Source organism: Paroedura picta, chromosome 10 (assembly GCF_049243985.1).
Source record: "Paroedura picta isolate Pp20150507F chromosome 10, Ppicta_v3.0, whole genome shotgun sequence".
Taxonomy (NCBI): Eukaryota; Metazoa; Chordata; class Lepidosauria; order Squamata; family Gekkonidae; genus Paroedura; species Paroedura picta.
Window position 1 is genome coordinate 73382509 of NC_135378.1, and position 19113 is coordinate 73401621.

General features: G+C 42.6%; 1 protein-coding gene across 4 annotated transcripts in view; it reads left to right on the forward strand.

The window, feature by feature from the left end:
- Window positions 1-19113, forward strand: part of UNC5C (unc-5 netrin receptor C) — a 360728-nt gene that overhangs the window by 286540 nt on the left and 55075 nt on the right. For all 4 annotated transcript variants that reach the window (XR_013224913.1, XR_013224914.1, XR_013224912.1 and 1 more), the window contains exon 7: window positions 1981-2145. Coding sequence is in view for 1 of the 4 variants with exons in the window: in XM_077300836.1 (XP_077156951.1) it covers window positions 1981-2145 (165 nt within the window). In the remaining 3 variants the exon portion in view is untranslated. The remainder of the gene's footprint in view (window positions 1-1980; window positions 2146-19113) is intronic.

The window sequence follows — 19113 nt, forward strand, 5'->3', positions numbered from 1 at the left end:
GTTTGGTAGCCATCTTGTTCTTCAAGTATCAAGCATTTCTTTATTGACTTTCTTCTTTCCAGTGAATGAACTCCGGTGTCTTCTATAATATGCAGAATGGTGTGCAAACAACAGTGGAGAAATGACTGTTATTATACGAGTTTGCCCTGTCTTCTCATTCCTTTGAAACTCTTAGAATTTATCTAACCTTTCAAAGCTCAGAATCTTAGGGGCTTCAACCTGTGCTCTGTTGAAATCTCTAGAAATAACCTGGGATTTAAGTATATAAAATTCGAGTCAAAATGGCCTTTCTGTTTTCTATTGGAAAAATAAGTATTCACATAAACAACACCCCCTTATAGCTATGCTTTTAAACACCACAGCTAGTTGATTCAAGTAGTTTGGCCGCATTCCTGCCCAGGTTGCCTTTGGCTCCCTTGAAATTTAATATGGGATTCCTTTTCTGTGCCAGTTTAGTACAAAGTGACCTGTGTTGCAGCCAGAACATTGATTCTTCATGCCTTTCTGCATGCCAACTTAAAGCATCCTGTAACATGCTCGTTCCAAATTCCAAGCATTGCTACTTAAGCCATGAGTAGACTAGAGCAGGGTACCTCAAGATGAAGGACTTGAGAAGGCAATAGATGGGAGAGCATGGAGGATGAACATTCTGGCTGTGATAAAATGTGTATTTTTCCAGGGTGGCATGGCTTCAGTCGTAAGTCACATATTCTAAACTCCTGTGGAACTTCTGTACATCCTGTTATCTATAAATTGAGTGAGCAAGATTGCCTTCTTTGGGCACACTCTTGGTGCTCTGATGTATCCAGGAAAGACTGCATACTTGTTGAATGCCTCATATAGAAAGAGTTCCCCTACTGGGCCCTCAACTCTTCTGAGAGATCTTTCCACCAGGCTGGATCCAGGACTGAAAAAGCCCTGGCCCTGGTTAAGGCCAGGCAAGCATCCCAGGGGCCAGGAATCACCAACAAGTTACTACCCGCAGAGCATAAAACCCTGCAGGGGGCATAGGACAACAGGCGGTCCATCATATATGTGGGTCTCAGACTGTGAAGGGCCTTAAAGGTCAAAACTAAAACCTTGACCCAGATCCGGGCCACAACTGGCAACCAATGCAGCTGCCTCAGCATCAGCTGGATATGGCCATCCACAATGTTTCTGTGAGGACCCTAGAAGCTGCATTTTGCACCAGCTGCAATTTCCAGGTCAGGGACAAAGCCAGGCCTGCATAGAGCTACTAACAAAAGCCAGTTCTGGAGGTGACCATCCCATGGATCACCATGGCTCATGGATAGGTGCTCAGAAGACAGGTAGGGTGCTAGTAGTGTACTGGTCTGAAATAGTTTTCGGCTGGAGTGCATAGATGCCAACTTGACCAGTATGGTGCAGGCTAGCCTGATCTTGTCAGATCTCAGAAGCTCAGCAAGGCTGGCCCCTGGTGAGTACTTGGATGGGAGACCACCAAGGAAGCCCAGGCAGATCACCTCTAAACATCTCTTGCCTTGCAATCGCTACAGGGACTCTGTAAGTCAGCTGCAACTTGACTCACCTTTCACCACAAAGAGATCCCTGATCTGTATTCTGAATAAAACGTTGCCCTGTCCCTTTAATAAAGCCTTATATGTGGAAATGGGCAGCTGAAGCTTTTCATGGGCTAAAAATGAATATCACCATTCCATTTAGCCTCTATTAAGGAGACAAGGCATCTTTATCTCCATTAAGGCAACCCTGATCAGAATCAACAGAGAATTTCTTCCAGCACCTTTTGTACACAGTAAATGGCCATTATTGTTTCAATTTACATACGCATTGGCAGTCTTCAAGCAGCGGGTGGACCGATACTTAGCATGGATGCTTTAGGCTGATCTTGCATTGAGCAGGGGTTTGTACTAGATGGCCTGCATGGCCCCTTTCAGCTCTATGATTCTATGGGTCTTTCCCTTATAATGTCTTTATTTTGTTGCATTTTCTTCCTAACAGTGGATGGGAGATGGACAGCATGGAGTAAGTGGTCTACATGTGGAACAGAGTGTACTCATTGGCGCAGGAGGGAATGCACGGCTCCAGCACCAAAGAATGGTGGCAAAGACTGTGAAGGTCTTGTCTTGCAATCCAAGAACTGCACAGATGGGCTGTGTATGCAGAGTAAGTGGAAGAACATTAATGCTGCTACATTGACATTCGTGGTTAGGGATAAATATCTATTACCCCTGCAAAACAAATTAAAGCTTCAACCTTCTTGGGCTATTAAAGAATACTGCTGTGAGCATGCCGTAGAATTAATGCAAAGAGATTTCCCTGTTTTGTAGCAGTGCAGGGCGGAGGGGGCCTGTCCAAAACAGATTGTGTCTGTGCTTCTTTAAAACATTTAGAGTAAGTTTAAACTACAGATTTTTATCCTGCTGGCATGCAAGAGGAGGACTCTTCCAAAAAGCCCCCAAAGGCAAATAAAATCCTTCATTAGGATTGTGATACCTGGCTTGACTTCCCAACTTTTCACCCTAGTTTGCCATTAAGGGTTGCAAGGTCCCCCAATGGCCACCAGTGAGGGATTGGGAGGCATGGTTGCAAGATCCAGATTGGGAAACTGTTTGAGATTTGGAGATGGAGCTTGGGGAAGACAGGGAACTCAGTGAGGTCTAATGCCACATAGTCCACCCTCCAGTACATCCATCTTCTTCAAGGCAACCGATCTTTGTAGTGTGGAGATGACCTGTACATCCAAGGAATCCTCAGGTTCCACCTAGAGGCTGGCCTCTCTATATGCCATTTGGACTAGTAGATGTTAGCATAATGGCCTGAATGCTATTCATGATTTGTGGTCTTTGGTGCACTTGCCACCCAAGAAGTTCTTTGTTTAGAAACTGATTCATTTAGAAGATTTCTGTGCCACATGGCCGTAAAACCTGCTCAAGGAGGCTTCCAAAATAAAACATAATAAAAACATAAGACATCATCGAATCCTTAGCTTAGGGATAGGAGACTTGCTGAACCCCATTGACTAAGGACCAGTTATCACTAAAATGGATACCTTTTTGGAATTACCTTTGTAATTTGTCCTCTATGTGGGTTTTTCAGGGAAACCCTATGATCAAAATATTATATTCCTGCTGGTTTCTGCTTACAAGTATTTGATTTCCTGGAGGGGGGTGGGGAATCAGCTTAGGTTGTAAACAATTGGTAGTTTTTCAGTGGCCTATGGGCATGCATTTTTTTTTCTGTTTTGCCATGGTTTCTGGTCAAAAGGATTTATGAAGCATAGCAAAGACTAACAGCTTTATAATGGTTCCTTATGCCCTCTCTGTTACTGTTGTGTTTTCCAAAATATTTAAAGGTTTCAAAGAACTGGTTCTCATGACTGTAATCCAGTGACCTCTGTTATCAATACAGAAGATGATAGGTAGGTAGGTAAGTAGGTAGGTAGATAGATAGAGAGAGAGAGAGAGAGAGAGAGAGATTCTCCAGTATCAATTATAGGAGGCAGAAGATCCAATGTACATATAACACCAGGGGTATGATACCAGTGGTACGAATGAACCATCCGTTTCAAAAAGATCTTTATTATCAGATCATATGTAGACTATTGGATGTCATTTTTGTGTATATACATAAGCACAGCAATTGAAACAGAAATTTCAAACAAGATTATGCTCCTTCAGATTAAAAACCCTATGGGGATGCCATTATTATGGAAATGGGATATTGCCTTTTATTGGCAAAAGCCACTGCTGAGCATGAAGCCATCATCCTCTCTGGAAAAATGGATGATATGCTAGTGCTTCTCTGCTCTCTTTTCTTAAAAAAGAAAGAAAGAAAGAAATCTCCCTGTCCTAATGAAGCAGCAATGTAAAAATATACTGGGCATGTTGACCTTCTTAGCTTCTGTTTAATAGTGTATTTATACTTGAGAGATGCATAGGCCTGTACCATTTATAACCTTGCTCGATGAGCCATACCTACTGGAAAAAAAATTGATTTGCCATACTTTATGGCTCTAGGCCTGTTATACTTCTTCCCCTGCCCCTTCATCCTCTTTCATTATGTGTAAATCCATTCCAATTACTTCCAGCTTTGTTCAGATTCCTCAAGATGAAACTGTAGTTCAAGATGATCTAGGGAAGGAACATAGCGTCTTTCCAGCCCTACAGTACGGTACCTCCTGGTGTCCATTATTGGCTTATAGAGGAAGATAAGCTGAAGTTAGCATTTTCCAAAACATGAACGTTTCTGAGAAGATATTTCACAGTGATGAAAAGCTGTACCTATTTCATGTACAGGGGACACTTAAGCAAGACTGTACCTGTCTACATCCACTGAAGTTGATGGGGCTTGGAACTCTGCTTCGGAGGGCACTGTTAGATGAGTTGTGCAGGTGTTTAAGGCAAAGATCGTCTCCCTGAAAAGAAGATGGTCACCCTAATGAAGATATGTATGAAAAGCAATTGAAGATTTACAAGCCACCTTAGAGAGCTGACGCCAGTGGTAGCACACAATTTAATGAGGGCAGCTTGATCCACAGTACATTTGGGACAAGGTGTACTTGGAGAATTATGGAACCCTCAGGAGAAACATTCAGATCTAACTGTGGGAATAATTCCTGAGTAAGGAGAACAGGCTTCTTATAATTATTTGATTCACAATTAAGCAGCATTGTATCTCATCGTTCTGTTGTGTTAGCGGGATTTTAACTTCACCCAAGGAGGAATTAAGCATACAAATCTTGCATGTCTCCATCGTTCATTTTAATGGCATTGAAGCTCTCAGGGTTTGATCATGGTCACAGTCCCCCCTCTTCCACCCTAGATTTGTTCATGGGAAACAGGGTGATCTTAGCACTGGGGGAGGTGACCCACAATTGGGGAGGAGGAGGAGAAGACCAGGGTTCTGCTGCCATCACTGCTTGCAACCTCCCTGTCCGGGGTTTAAGCAATTGGCTTCCAGCAGCAGAAGCTCCCATACACCTTGCACATGGCAAGGCCCACCCACCCTTCTTGCTTGTAAAAGTGACATGAGGGGATGACTGGAAGTGGCAATGACTCTGAGGCCCATCTTGGACTTTTGCCCTAAAACCCAGAATCACTAAGACTGCCCCTGATGGAAAATAGGAAGGAAAAGTAACAGCTTGGCACAGATACCTTACCAGAAACTATGTATTGTTTTTTCTTAGTGTATACAGTCACTATGCAGTCAACCTCTATTAGACTATCATGGCTGCCTTCCATTAACCAGTTCTTCGTTATCTTTCATCACACTAGAAATATATAAATGGGATATGACCACTGCCCCAGACTTCTCATTTCCCAGTGTTTCCTCTGATGGAAGCCAATGAAGAGTCTGGAGGGGGTGGGAAGAGGAGGGGCCCCGGATGGGCATTTACACAACTATAGATCCCAACCATATTCTGCACAATTGCACCACTTCAAAGCCTGAAGAATGTTTCAGGGGTTTCTCAATGGTAAATAAGTTGAGAAAGGCTGGTCTAGATCCATGCTTTAAAATCAGGTTCAAATTCTTGTCCAGCCATGACCTTATGGGTAGCTTTGGGCCAACTTGATGGGAAGCCTTATAGAACAGAATGAGCAGTGTATGGAAGTGTATCGTCCAGGGCTTGTGTATGCCAGCTTGATTGAACTACTTATGGGATACTCACATAAGCAGTCTCTCCTACTCACGCAAAATAAAGTAGACATAGCTGTATAAATAAATACAGATATCCCAGAAAATATTGGTTTGCATTTATACACCCATTATTCACTACGGTAACATCACTCAGGAAGATCAATAAGCTCTTTCATTTACCCAGCCCTACTCCTGTGTAAAGTAGCAGTCAGAACTGGTATTGATTTTTTGGGGGAATAAAAATTGTGGAGTCTTCCTTGCCCCCCCCCCGCCGCACCTTGTAATTACAGTATTTTTCACCCAAAGCTGTAGTTTCTGTTTACCGCTAACTGTGGCATTTCTGGTGGAACTTGGCTGTCACATTTATTCAGACTAATGATCTCACTGGTTCACACACTCTCTTATTCTGTAGTTACTATTTTCCTCCTAACATGAAAGGATGAATAGTCATTTCGCTAGCGTACCTTCAGAGAAAGAGAGAAGGAAGTGAGGAAGAAGCTACATTTTTTAAAAAGAAAAACTATCCATAGAGAAAATTTAGAACTGCCATTGTTAGATGGTGCTTCCCAAGAACACAACATCTTCTAGCTGGAGTCTTTACATTTATTTCATAATTATTGTAATGGCTTTAATGAGCCTTCAGCAATACAGACTATTGTATTGTAAGGCTGTAAGGCAGGAGTAGTCAACCTGTGGTCCTCCAGATGTCCATGGACTACAATTCCCATGAGCCCCTGCCAGCTGCCATGAGAAAGGGTTCATATATTTATTTCCACATGGGCCATTTTCCCCTTTTTTTGTGTACGTGGAACATTAGAATTTAGTAAATGTGTATTATATAATGCCAGTGTATCAATGCAGTGAGGGTTTGTTTGTTACAGTGGATAATCTTAAAGTTAAATCTTTGTGCTGACCCAAAATAAAATCTGAATCACCAGTATAATTTTTCTGCTTTCTGCCAATAAACCAGATGTTGAAAATGACTTTCTATTCTGACTGGCAGTGACTGTCCAGGGTCCTTAGCACAATAAAATCAGAGTCCAGGTGCACCTTTAAGACCAACATAGATTTATTCAAGGCATGAGCTTTCGAGTGCAAGCACTCTTCCTCAGACTAAGAACTGACCATCATAACAGTAGGGATATAGAAGCAAAAGTTAATCTTGTCACATTAGTAAACTGTGTCACAGCATCCAAACACAGCCACATGATAACTCTCTGCCAAACCAGCCAATCAAACCCCTCAAACCCATTTGTAGTTCACAAAGACATATTAGAAATAAAACTGTCAAAGCCAGTGATACACGGTTCACACCCTACTATTTACTGCCCGTCCTTAGCATATGTTTTTCACATCACCAACCTCCTTTTAAAACTGGAAATACTAGGGCAGGGGAAGCCAAACTGTGGCTCTCCAAATGTCCATCGAGGTATGGTTAGCACAGGCAGGGGCTCATGGTAATTGTAGCTCTTTGATATCTGGAGAGATCCACCACTGTACTAGAGATTGAACAGAGACCCTCAGCATGTAGAGCAGTGTCACTAACACTGAGCCACACTTCCTTCCCTAAGAACAAGAACTTAAAAAGAAAACAAAAAAAAAAGAAGCAGAGAGAAGCAATATGTACACAGAATGTAAAAGACTATGCACTAGAGGTTAATTCCTGCAGCTATCGTACCGGTTATATTACTTTGCAGCTGGATCTTCATTCCTGTAGTTCATTCCTGTAGTTCAGGGGTAGTCAAACTGCAGCCCTCCAGATGTCCATGGACTACAATTCCCAGAAGCTCCTGGGCATTGTAGTCCATGGACATCTGGAGGGCCGCAGTTTGACTACCCCTGCTGTAGTTCATACAATAAGGACCACCACTCCCTGTAACATGGACAAGAAAGATATTTTTTCCTTTCTGTGATGGCTGCTGGCCCATGAATTCTGAACATTGGGTTTAGACAGTATTATTTCTTTAACATGCTGCATTTTGTGTGTAAGAATTTTGGCGATTAAATCCTGTTGGTTCACTTCCAGGATGCTTCCTGAAAAGGAAGAATGTTTAATTGAGTAATTATGATGTAGCAAAGTTTCTATCTGTGGCATACTTACTTGGGACATGCCCTGCATAATAAGCAGTGTGCATCAGTCTTTTATGGTGCAATATGGATTGGGTTTTCTTTTGTGTTTATTTTGAAAGCAGGTGGAGGCTATAATGGATTGTAGATTTGGTTAAAGTGATGAGAACCTATCAAGCCCCTGAGCATACTAGGTTTCAGTAAGCATGCAGGAGTTTGTTTGGTTTTTTTAAGTATAATGGGGGGGGGGGAGCAAAGCACTCAAGAGATCATCACTAAAGCATCCTGTGTGTGTGTGTGTATGTGTATGTGCGCGCGTGCACGAAGCATGAAATGAGTCCTTTTGTAAATGATGTATAATAAGGCACTCTGAATGTATATGGAAATCCACATAACGGACTGTCTAACCAGCCAGATGTAAAGCACGTGTGCACGTGAGCTTTTAGCATTTCCCATTTAGCTCTTGAACCTTAGGTAGCAAGTTAAGAAAGAGCATATATCTGTAGAAAAAGGGAATGAACTGTGGCAATGTATGTCTCTACTAAGCTCACTCATCCATCTTTATGGACTGTGTTCCTTGGTCAGCCTGAATTTCCCTCCTGCTGTATCTGTAGAGAACAAAATTGTGTTGTGGCATGTTGGGGGTCAGAAGTATTGAGTGTGAGAGAGATTGTTTGGAAGCCTGGGTCTTTTGGGCTTCCTTTAGAGCCAGCTTGGTGTAGTGGTTAGGTGTGCGGACTTCTAATCTGGCGATCCGGGTTCGATTCTGCACTCCCCCACATGCAGCCAGCTGGGTGACCTTGGGATCGCCACGGCACTGATAAAAACTGTTCTGACCAGGCAGTGATATCAGGACTCTCTCAGCCTCACCCACCCCACAGGGTGTTTGTTGTGGGGAAAGGACAGGGAAGGCGACTGTAATCTGCCTTGAGACACCTTCGGGTAGAGAAAAGTGGCATATAAGAACCAACTCTTCTTCATCTTCCTTTAATGACTGCTGGGCTCCCATAATGAATATCCAGAAATGGAATGGGCAAAGAGATGATTTGCTGAAGGTAGATAGATCCAGGTAGGTAGCCATGTTAGTCTGAAGTAGCAGAACAAAATTTGAGTCTAGTGGCAACAATGTTTTATTGAAGGTATAAGCTTTCATGTGCATGCACATGTCTTCAGATATCCAAGCTTATACTTTGAATAAAACTTTGTTGGTCTTAAAAGTGTCTCTGGACTCAGACTTTGTTTCACTCAAGGAAGCTTTGAGATCTCTTTTGCCTGGGAAAATTGGAAGTATGGTTACTGCTGGGAACATGATGTGCATGCCTATTTCTCCATGGTTACAAGCTGCTGGCATGAAATGAAGCACATGTGGTTTGGTTTGGATAGTCCTAACTTTGCAAGGAAACCTAAACCCGCAAAATAATAGGCTTATCCTGCATGGTTAAACTGGGCAATTTTTGTGTACCACATCACACAAGTGGCTGTCTACACAAGTTTTTGGCACAAGTTTTTTCAGCTCTGTTTTTGGCAAGAACCATGCTGCCAGGAGGACACATAAACCAGACAAGGGGGTTTGAAGTTCCATACTTATCTGAATCTGTTCCCTTTCAAAGAGACAGAAGTGATACCTTACTGTGAGTTGTAAGATATGGCTTACATTACAAAAACACAGTTAAAGGCAAAGAAGTGTTCCTAACAGGAAGCAAATCCAATATCTCACATCAGAGATGGAAAGAGATCAATTATTCTTAAGATGCTTTGGTAAATTTACAGCAGAATCTGTCTGCTTCTCACTCTGCTTCTTCCAGAATCTAGTTTGATGTTTTTTTCACAGAGAGACCTCTTTCTACCTCTTTATGGAGTAAACAGGTTGTGCGCAGGGTCTCTACCTGTGTCCTTTATAAGAATCAAACATGAATTTCAGATTCTCCTTCATCCCTGTTTCTTTGGTGCCTTATTCAGATTATGACTGTGGTGTGATGATTAGGATCTGTGACAACCAGGACTGAGACAGAGAGAGAGAGAGAGAGAGAGAGAGAGGAGAGAGAGAGAGACTCTCTTTATTAAGGTAATAGACCAGCATAAGATAATGTGATACATCTGTTGAAACCAGAATGTAAAATATCCTAAAATACAGTAATGCAGAATAAAATAAGAACAACGATATATTAAACTACAAGTACAACGATATAGGCTAGATATCAGGAAAAAAAATTCTCACAGTCAGAGTAGTTCAGCAGTGGAATAGGCTGCCTAAGGAGGTGGTGAGCTCCCCCTCACTGGCAGTCTTCAAGCAAAGGTTGGATACACACTTTTCTTGGATGCTTTAGGATGCTTAGGGCTGATCCTGCGTTGAGCAGGGGATTGGACTAGATGGCCTGTATGGCCCCTTCCAATTCTATGATTCTATGACTCTGCCATGGAAGCTTACCTGGTGACTTTGATGCTGTAGCAATCTTTCAGTCTAACTTACCTCATGGGGTTGGTGAAGGTGAAATGGAGGAGGAAAAAATAATGGCATAAGCCTCTCTGGGTCCTAATTAGAAAAAAAAATAGAATTAAAAAATGTAATGTGGAGAAGGGTCTTCAACAATCCCATATGTTTCATTTGTGGTAAATTGTTTAGTTCACCAGAGAAGTCCATGTTTATAGTTATGGGTTTTCCCATTGGACCAGATAGAATACTCAGACTATTTCACACCATGGAAGTAGTGTTGGGAGGAAGACTGAACTCTCCTCCCCATATGTGCAACATTTGAAAGCCTAAACTGCCCACCTTGTAGCATGGACAATGAAGAGAATTTACAGTTCTCATGTGAATATTATACAAGACACAGGGGTGGTACCCCAGACTCAACCTGAGTTCCCTGTAACATTAAGAGGACCTCAAAGAAACCTGACGACTTCATTCAGTGGGGGGCAGCATCCTTCAAAACATTTTATAGCTGGGTAATTCAGTAAGATCGATGAAGATCCTTAACAGAGAATTGTTAGAACCACACCCAACTAATATTACAAATATTCATTCACAGAGAGACCACTTTATACATGATGGAGGAAACAAGTTGAAAGCCATGCAACTGGTAGTTGTTCCATGATAAATAATCTGTGGTAGCTTTTTGGAACTTTTAAGCTACATTGTCTCCATGCATTTGACATTATCTAGGTAAACTAGGTAAAAAGCCCACTGCACATGTAAATGCAGCAGGCGCTTTCGGGAAGGTTTTGGAGGAGAACGCGGCAGGCACACAGGGAGTCTGGCTCTGTGAGACATGGAGCGGCCTCCCCTCCTTGCCTCTTATCATGGCTGCTGCCTTACTGCCACCTCCGCTGGACCAGTGTGCCTGCCGCCTCTCTGCAGCCTCCTTGTCTGCCGCCCCCTGCCTGCCACCTCCTTGCCTGCTGCCGCCCTGCCACCTCCTTGCCTTCCACATCCTCCTTGCCTGCTGCCTTCCTGCTGCTGCAGCCGGGTGCAGAAGCGGGCTGGGCAGGCCTCGGTGGCTGGTGGGGAGTGTGTGGCTGCAAGGGCACATGTGAGCCTCACAGCCAGGTGTTGGGGGTGGGCACTCCATGAGCCATCCCAATCCGAGTGGGGCCAGCTTTGCTGGCTGCACCTAGATTGGCCCATGGAGTGGAAGCGGTGTCCGGACACCGGGACAGGGCCTGAACACTGCTCCACCCATAGTGGCTCTTCCCAATTATATTATACAGAGACACTATGTGGTAAGGATGTGTTTAACATCAATTTGAAAAGCAAACTATCTTGACATTTGGTTTTATTCATCTTTCTGGCAAAAAAGTTGCAATATTATATTTTGGTTAGCAATGTGGGGAGATTACCTGTTGATTTCAAAGTGACTTAATACATACATCACTACTTGGAGCCAAAGAATGCCATTTCATAAGCATATTCTCTGCGTAGAAGAAAGAAAGACTTCACTGCTCCCTTAGGAAAAGGTCAAGAAATGAGTAAATGGTTGGTGAAACTTGCACAATACCTCAAACTTGATGGTGGTCATTCTCATCTAGCTGTCAATAATCAGACTTTCAGATAGAAGACAAATGACTGAGATGCATCTCTGCAATGTCTGATGTCAGTGCTGACCTCTGACATCATTAGTGCAAGCCTGAGAGACTTTCCGGATAGCAGAAAATACCTGGCAATAAAAGTAGCTGTATATTTTTATTCTGATTCGACTTGGGATTTGTCTTTGTTCATAAAGGGAAAAATGCACATTAATCATTTTAGAATAATGAATTTAAGAAGTCTACTTGCACTGTAGTAAATAAATTGGAGTTATTATATGCGTGTCACATTCTTTTTAAATACCAAATTTCTCCAAAAGAACTAAGGGCAGTGTACATGTGTCTCTTCTCTTCTGGTCCCCAAGCTGGAAGGAGGTTTGGCTTCCAGGTCTCCCTCAGATGCAGAGGGCAAACGGTCAAGTTTGCCCAGATCTTTCTTCTCCAACTGAGGTACTCCCTCTGGCCCACTGTCTCTGCAGGCTTTGGGAAGGGAGCAGCCCAGACCACCTCTTTCTCAGCCTGGGGCTACCAAGGTTTAAATAAGCCTTCACAGATGTTGCGTGTCCCACTATCTCCTGTTCAGGCCAATCAGCCTCTTGAGGCTTCTCTCATCTTCTCCTAGTTGGGGCTCCACACTGGAGGCTCTTTCCAAGCTGGTTGCATGGCTGGTGCTTTTCTTTTTGGCCCAAGGAGCAAAGAAGGAGCCAGGTATGCCCCCAATGGCCAGCTGAGGCACAGGGGAACGATCAAGTACTGCTGCACCTGATAGATCAACTGGGTCACATGATCAGAGCTGCCAGTCTCAGCTGGTGCATTGGATTCCTTGTGGAGGCTGCAAGCAGGGACCTCAAGGAGGTGGGGGGGGGGCTATTAGGATGGTGAGTGGTGTACTGCCTGATTTGAGACAACCAGAAAGAGGGGGGGGGGAATTAAAATAACCCTATTGGGATTTTAGGCCATAAGTAATAGCTATAACTGTCCTACTATAAGTAAAATAAAATATGGATGGATTCATACAGGGGCTTCTAAGGGAAGCCGGTGAGCCTAGTGTGCTTTATGACTTGATTTATTGAGATTTGACTACGCTAAATAAAATAGTAACCAGCTCTGGCTCTGATCCCCAAGACAGACTCTTGAGATGAACAGCAGCTACTCTGCCACATAAATCTAACAAAAAAAGGAATGTAGTCTTTTAATAAAAGAACCATCAGGACTTACCTAGCAAATATTCTTCATATTTCTGCAGCCCGCCGAGAGAAGGAAGAATTTCTCAGTATATAACCTAAGTTCCAGCCAAAACTCATTTTCCTGGTGTCACACCCTACAAACTTGAGCTTCTTAACAAACAGCTTTATAATTTAAGAGGTGCCACTATTTAATATTCCAATTAAGCATCAGTATGTTGCTTTCCTTTGGAGTCATGTTTTAATTTACAGATAAAGGAGAAAAAAATCTCAGGGGATGAAAGAAAAAAGAGTTGTTTAATTCTAAGCTACAAAGCAGCTTTGCAAAATGTTCAACAAAGTGCTGAAGAAAATGATTTATTATAAGCTTGCAAGGGCAAGTCAGTTGTTTTGAACAGTTGTTGGACAAAGTTTTTTTTTCTTTTCCCCAGGACACAGATCTCATCTAGTACTTCAGGGGGAAGGGGCTTTCACTGGAGGGTTTGTCCTTTCTTCAAATTCCCAAAATCCAAAAAAAAAAAAACAGTTTAGCATTTTCGCAATTTTGAAACTTAGCCATGTCTAAGTCTAACTGAAATCTGTGGCTCTAGAGAGGTCATGACAAACTGTGGTTGTCTATCATATGTACTAAATAAGAAGAAAAAGAGCAGGAAAACCTAGGGCAAGTCAAGCTTTTCTAGGATCCTGTCTTCTTTCCACTTCACAGTATTTCCTAACTTTTCTCCCCTCACCAATTCCTACTAAGATTGCCATCTTTTAGCTGGCAGTCCCCAGGAGCTTTGAGAGGTTAGGTTAGTTTTCTCACAGTACTGCAACATCACCTTCAGCCATTTAAGCAGAAGTGACATCATGGCGTCGCCAGTGACACTTTACCAATCTGTGGTTTTACCATAGAGATTTGTGGGATTGTTAGAGTATTATGTTCTGTAATGCTACTCCCCCCACCACCACATTTTGTTCCTACAGCTGCACTTGTAGGGTTCCCAATTCTAGCTTGGGAGATTCCTTACAATTTGGAAGGGCAGGGTTTGGGAACTGAGGGGTCTCAGAAGGGTATAATGTCATAGAATTCACCCTCCAAAATATCCATGGAAAGGTCATCTGGAGATTTGGTGAAATTCTGAGAAATCTCCAGACCCCACCTGTGGATTGGGAACCCTAAACTCTGGTCAGCATGGATGGACTGGAAATGGAATAACTCCTGCTGTAGCAGAAGACCTGGAAACTCTGCTGCCTCCTTTCTCAGTGCTTTCTTGTTCAGTTTTATTGCTAACTCTTGTACCTACTTTTTGTTCAGCTTCAGATACGTGCTCTAGAAAAGGCTGTGGAACTAACTGCAGTTTGACCTTTCTTTTGAGAGTCAGAATTCATTGCAAAATTGACTATGGTTGATACGTGGTTCAAAAAATTACAATTCGTTTCAGGCTTTGACCATCACAATATTTCCGTAGGAAACTGAAGTTAACAGAGGTAAAAGTAGAAGAAAAAGTGAAATAAGGCCAAAAGAAAAGGCTTGTCTTTAAAAATTAAAAAAAAACTGATACCAGTTTGGGAAAAGCATAAAAGCTAATGGAAATCTTAAAGTCTTGAGTCTAAGGCTGCCCTCTTACCAAAAAACCCTGACCCTGGATTTGTGAATTCCCATGGCTGAAAAAATTGAGAGGTTCATTTAAATGCAAGTGAGTATCTAGGTCAGGGGCAGTCAAACTGCGGCCCTCCAGATGTTCATAGACTACAATTCCCATGAGCCCTTGCCAGCATTTCCTGGCAGGGGCTCACGGGAATTGTAGCCCATGGACATCTGGAGGGCCGCAGTTTGACTACCCCTGATCTAGGTGTTGAACTAGTGGTGCTGTAACTATTCCAGCGGTAAACACACAAGGAATTGCAACACATGCCAGTAGGTCCTTTGAAAGCCTTTTTCCTGTTTCATCAAAAGCCACTTGAGGCAGCTTAAATTAATTATTTTTCTCAAAGTAAGTTACCAACTGTGACACCAGCTGCTCAAGGCACAGATCATCAGTACCAGCCACAATTGTGGAGTCAGATCCAGCAGTACCTTTTCCCCGCATTCATCCCCCAGCGAAGAAACGTGGTGGTGATATCTGAAGTCCCTCCGGTACTTGCCATGCAGCCATACCGATACCTCTAGCAAAACCGATCAAGGAAGGGGAAGAACAAATCCCTACTTTACACTGCTTTCACTTTGAAGCTGGGAGAAAAAATCATTTTTCATTATTGCAGGTACTAATCTCAGCAGATTTCTCTCATTATCTGAGGAAACTGTCCTTTCTTATTATATGAAAGATCAGATAGGCAAGCATGAAAGGAAGAGAGGGGAGAAGAAACCCGCCAACCATTTAAAAAGATGCCCAGACTCATGTACTGGGAAACAGCCACCGTAAACTGTTTTCCCAACTCTGTTCCTTGGCACACCCACTTCAATTACAATGATTAAAAAATCTGAATTAAAAGCTAGTTCAGATAGATGCTCAATTAAAGTCAGTCCCTGCAGTTGGAAGTGTTTGCCTACAAGCAGCAGAGAGGGGTGCCATTTTCATGGCTCATTAGCATTTTTCTGAAAAGCTGCGTTCATCAGTATGGTGTGAACTGGAATTTTGGTTTTTTTTATTGGGATTCCTAATCCACAAAAAGGGCTGAAACAACATTATTTGCATTGTGGTTGGTACTGGTTGTTTTCTCACAGTTTCATCCTGCACAGTTCCCGTATCACAGGAAGAGATAAGTTATGTAGAAGGAGATCATATGGGGGAAACCACACAGTGTACAACTAAATTGAGTTTCTAGTGGGCTCACGTATGCTTGTAAGTAAATGGATTTCTCAAAAGTTAATCAATCAGTGCTTGATGTGTCAACCAAATGTGTCCACTCACTGCTGTAAAAATGAAGACACGAGATCCAGCGTGGTTGCTGCCGTGCATAATGGGTCTACGTGAAGTATCATCTGACAATTTCTTGGCCCTTTCCACATCATCTTTCCACTCCTGCATGGTTTCTCCATTACCACAATATAAGAATGGTATAGGAAGAAACCAGGAAAGAGCAGTTTCTATACTGCTACTAGTAAATTAGGCCACATTCAAGGCATGTCATCATTGTAAGGGTGTACTGTGTTCTCAGACCTAGAGTGTGTAAAGTCATTAACAATCCGTTGTTCATTGGCATGGCATAGTTTCCAAGTGCACATATTCCATGTTGACCATTAGTGGATTAACAACTTTCATTCCCAGTAATGGCTGGAAAGTAATGACTGCAGAACTTGAGGCAATTTGGGTCTGGTCAGCGCTTGGATGGGAGATCTTGTGGGGACTCAACTGTCTTGGGTGCCATTAGCTCTGTTTAGACATAATGTAAAACCGTGGTTTATTTTGCTTACGGCTAGTTTGCAAACTTAAATGGACTCCGGGGAATGGTAGAGGACAGGAAGGCCTGGAGGATCATGGGGTCGCGATGGGTCGGACACGACTTCGCACCTAACAATAACAGTTTGCAACAGCACCATTTGGTTTGCACACTGTCATTGCAATCCTGGATGCCTCAGCAAAGGCTAGTTTCATTACCTTCACCTCACACCACCCTGCACCTCATTGCATTGAAAATAGTTCTGTGGAACTAGCCAGAATTTAGTCAGGATATCTGCATATATAAAACAAATCCTTTGATAAGACTAATTGAAATTATTAAACCAATTTAAAACCACAGTTTCACATCCTGGTTTGATGAATTCTAAGTAGCCATGGTTAGCGGAGTGTCTTGTGTCTGAATGACCATACTAATCACAGTTAGCTTAATAAAACCATGGTCTGAACCAAGTCATTGCCTAAACCAAGCTGTGGTCTTAGAAGTCATTTGAATTAATCATACTAGTGCTGCCCTGAGTGCCACCATGACCCATTATGCATGGGGGTTTTAGTGCACATTCGGGGTGGAATGGCAGTGATTAAAATCACCAATAACGCACGGTGCCAGCTGCAACTGGCCGCAGCTACGGTGCATGCCGCCGAAAAAGCCGCGTTCGCGAAACGCAGAAGAAAGCGCAGCTTCCAGTTGACCGAGGTGCAACCAGACGTGGCGCCGGGATCGCCGCGTGCATAATCGGTTACTCTGGGTTTTGCCACCATCACGCCCCGCCCCGTGCATAACCAGTGTGTGTTGCGTCTTCCCCCTCCGCGTTTTCTATGTGACCCAAAATCGCCGTTTTGGCGGCCGTGCATAATGGGCCGATGGGAGAAATATTGGATGTGTCATGAATACATAACATGTCATAAATGTATCATAAAATACATATGGATCATCAATACATACATGACACTAGTGTAAAGGGGAAAGTACAAGGATCAGGTGCCAAACACAATTCTTTGCCTTACTTTCTAACAGCAAAATATTATTTACTGCTGGCTAAGTCTGAAGGATGATGTCTGGTATGCTGTTTGATTTGGGATCAGTATAGATATTGCTAAAAACATACTCTGAGGAGTCCAGCTTTCAACAACAAGTGTGCCAGACGGCTGGTGGCAACTGTTGTGGTGCTGGTCAGTATGGGGGTTCTGCTGAACACCTTTCCATACTGGAATCCAATAGAGAAAACATGGGCAGCATAGCAGTAGCCCAAACTATGGTTGTAGAAGCTTCTTGGGAGCAATAGTAGACTTCTAGAGCATAAGCAGCCAATTCTGGCTTCCTCAAAACCCTTTTCAGGGATTCCTTGCTCTCCCATCAAGTTTCATATACTTTTAGAGACCTCATAGAAACAGCAATTGTTAGAAAATATACCTTATTTCACAATATTATGTTCAGTTGACGGTAACCGTGAACCCAAAAAGAAGTTGATTCTTACAGATTACAAGTTCTTCCAGGTCATCTTGCACTAACAGTGTAAGTCTATGTAGGCATACTGCATTTTAAGGTATTGACTGGTATTGACAGTACTGACCTTGACAGATCAGTGGTCTAATTCAGTAGAAGATTAATAGTCAAATTCAACTCCATGTGTTTTCAGTGAGTTTAGAATGGAGTAACTTTGCTTAGGCTTGTCTTGTAAGCTTCATAATCCTCCATCCTTTGTTTCTTCATTTCATATCATTTCATTTGTTTACAGTTTCAAGATGAGTTCAAACTGCATGGTCTCTGATAGCCCAGGTGTAATAGGTATCCCCCAAAGTGTATACTTTTTAATTCCCAAATGTAGTGTGTTTCTATCTAAATGGAAGAGACCCAAATTTTCTCAAGCTGTTGGCCTTGAAAGCAAATACAACTGACCTGAGATAAACTAATTTCCAGTTAAGAGAGTTTTAGAGGGTAGTCATGTTGGTCTGTAATAGGAAAGCTAGATTTGAATCTAGTAGCATCTTAGAGGCCAGTAAGATTTCCCTTATAACCCCCCAAGAGCATTAAGATCTTCAGATCAACCTCTACGCTGGGTCCCTGGCCTGAAGGAGGTGAAATTGCCCTTGACCAGGACCTTTTTGTACGTGACCCTAGCCTAGTGGAATGTGCTCCCAGGAGAGATCAGGGCCCTGTGGGACTTAAATGGGTTCTACAGGGCCTGTAAGGTGGGCCTATTCCACCATGTTTATGGTTCAGGACTGAAATAATATCCACCAAGAAAGGTTTGCCTCACCACTGGGAGGGGAGAGGAGGAAAGTTGGAAGAGCTCAGAGATCAGCCCCACCCACCCCATCTGGAAACTTTAGTTGGGGAGCACTAGTTATACGGTAAATGTCTTAATTTTTAACCATTGCATGTTGTTTTTCCACCCTGAGCAATATGGAAGGGTGGAATAAAAAATTATTATTATATTATTTTATGATGCTATAAGCTTTCAAGAATCAAAGCTTCCTTTGTCAGATATCACCAATTAAATATGCTTAGCATTTTAACCAGAATTGGTTGGATCCAGCATCTCCCTTTTGCTCAATAAGGAACTTTCATCAGCTGTAGGCATTCTCATTAGGAAAAGGGAGCCATTAGATCCAACCCATTGTTTTTGTTGGCACTAAGAAAAGAAATAACTTGTCTCTATCAGACATGTTGCCTAGAAGAGAACATGCTGGAGCACTGCATTATCCCTGGAAATAAGGAAAAATGAGAATTGAGTCAGTTTTCTTAGCTATTTGTCTGTAGCAGGGGGAAAAAATGTGAATAACGTTAAGTTTTTGACAATATTACACAATGCCTTCAAAATCTAAAATAAATTACT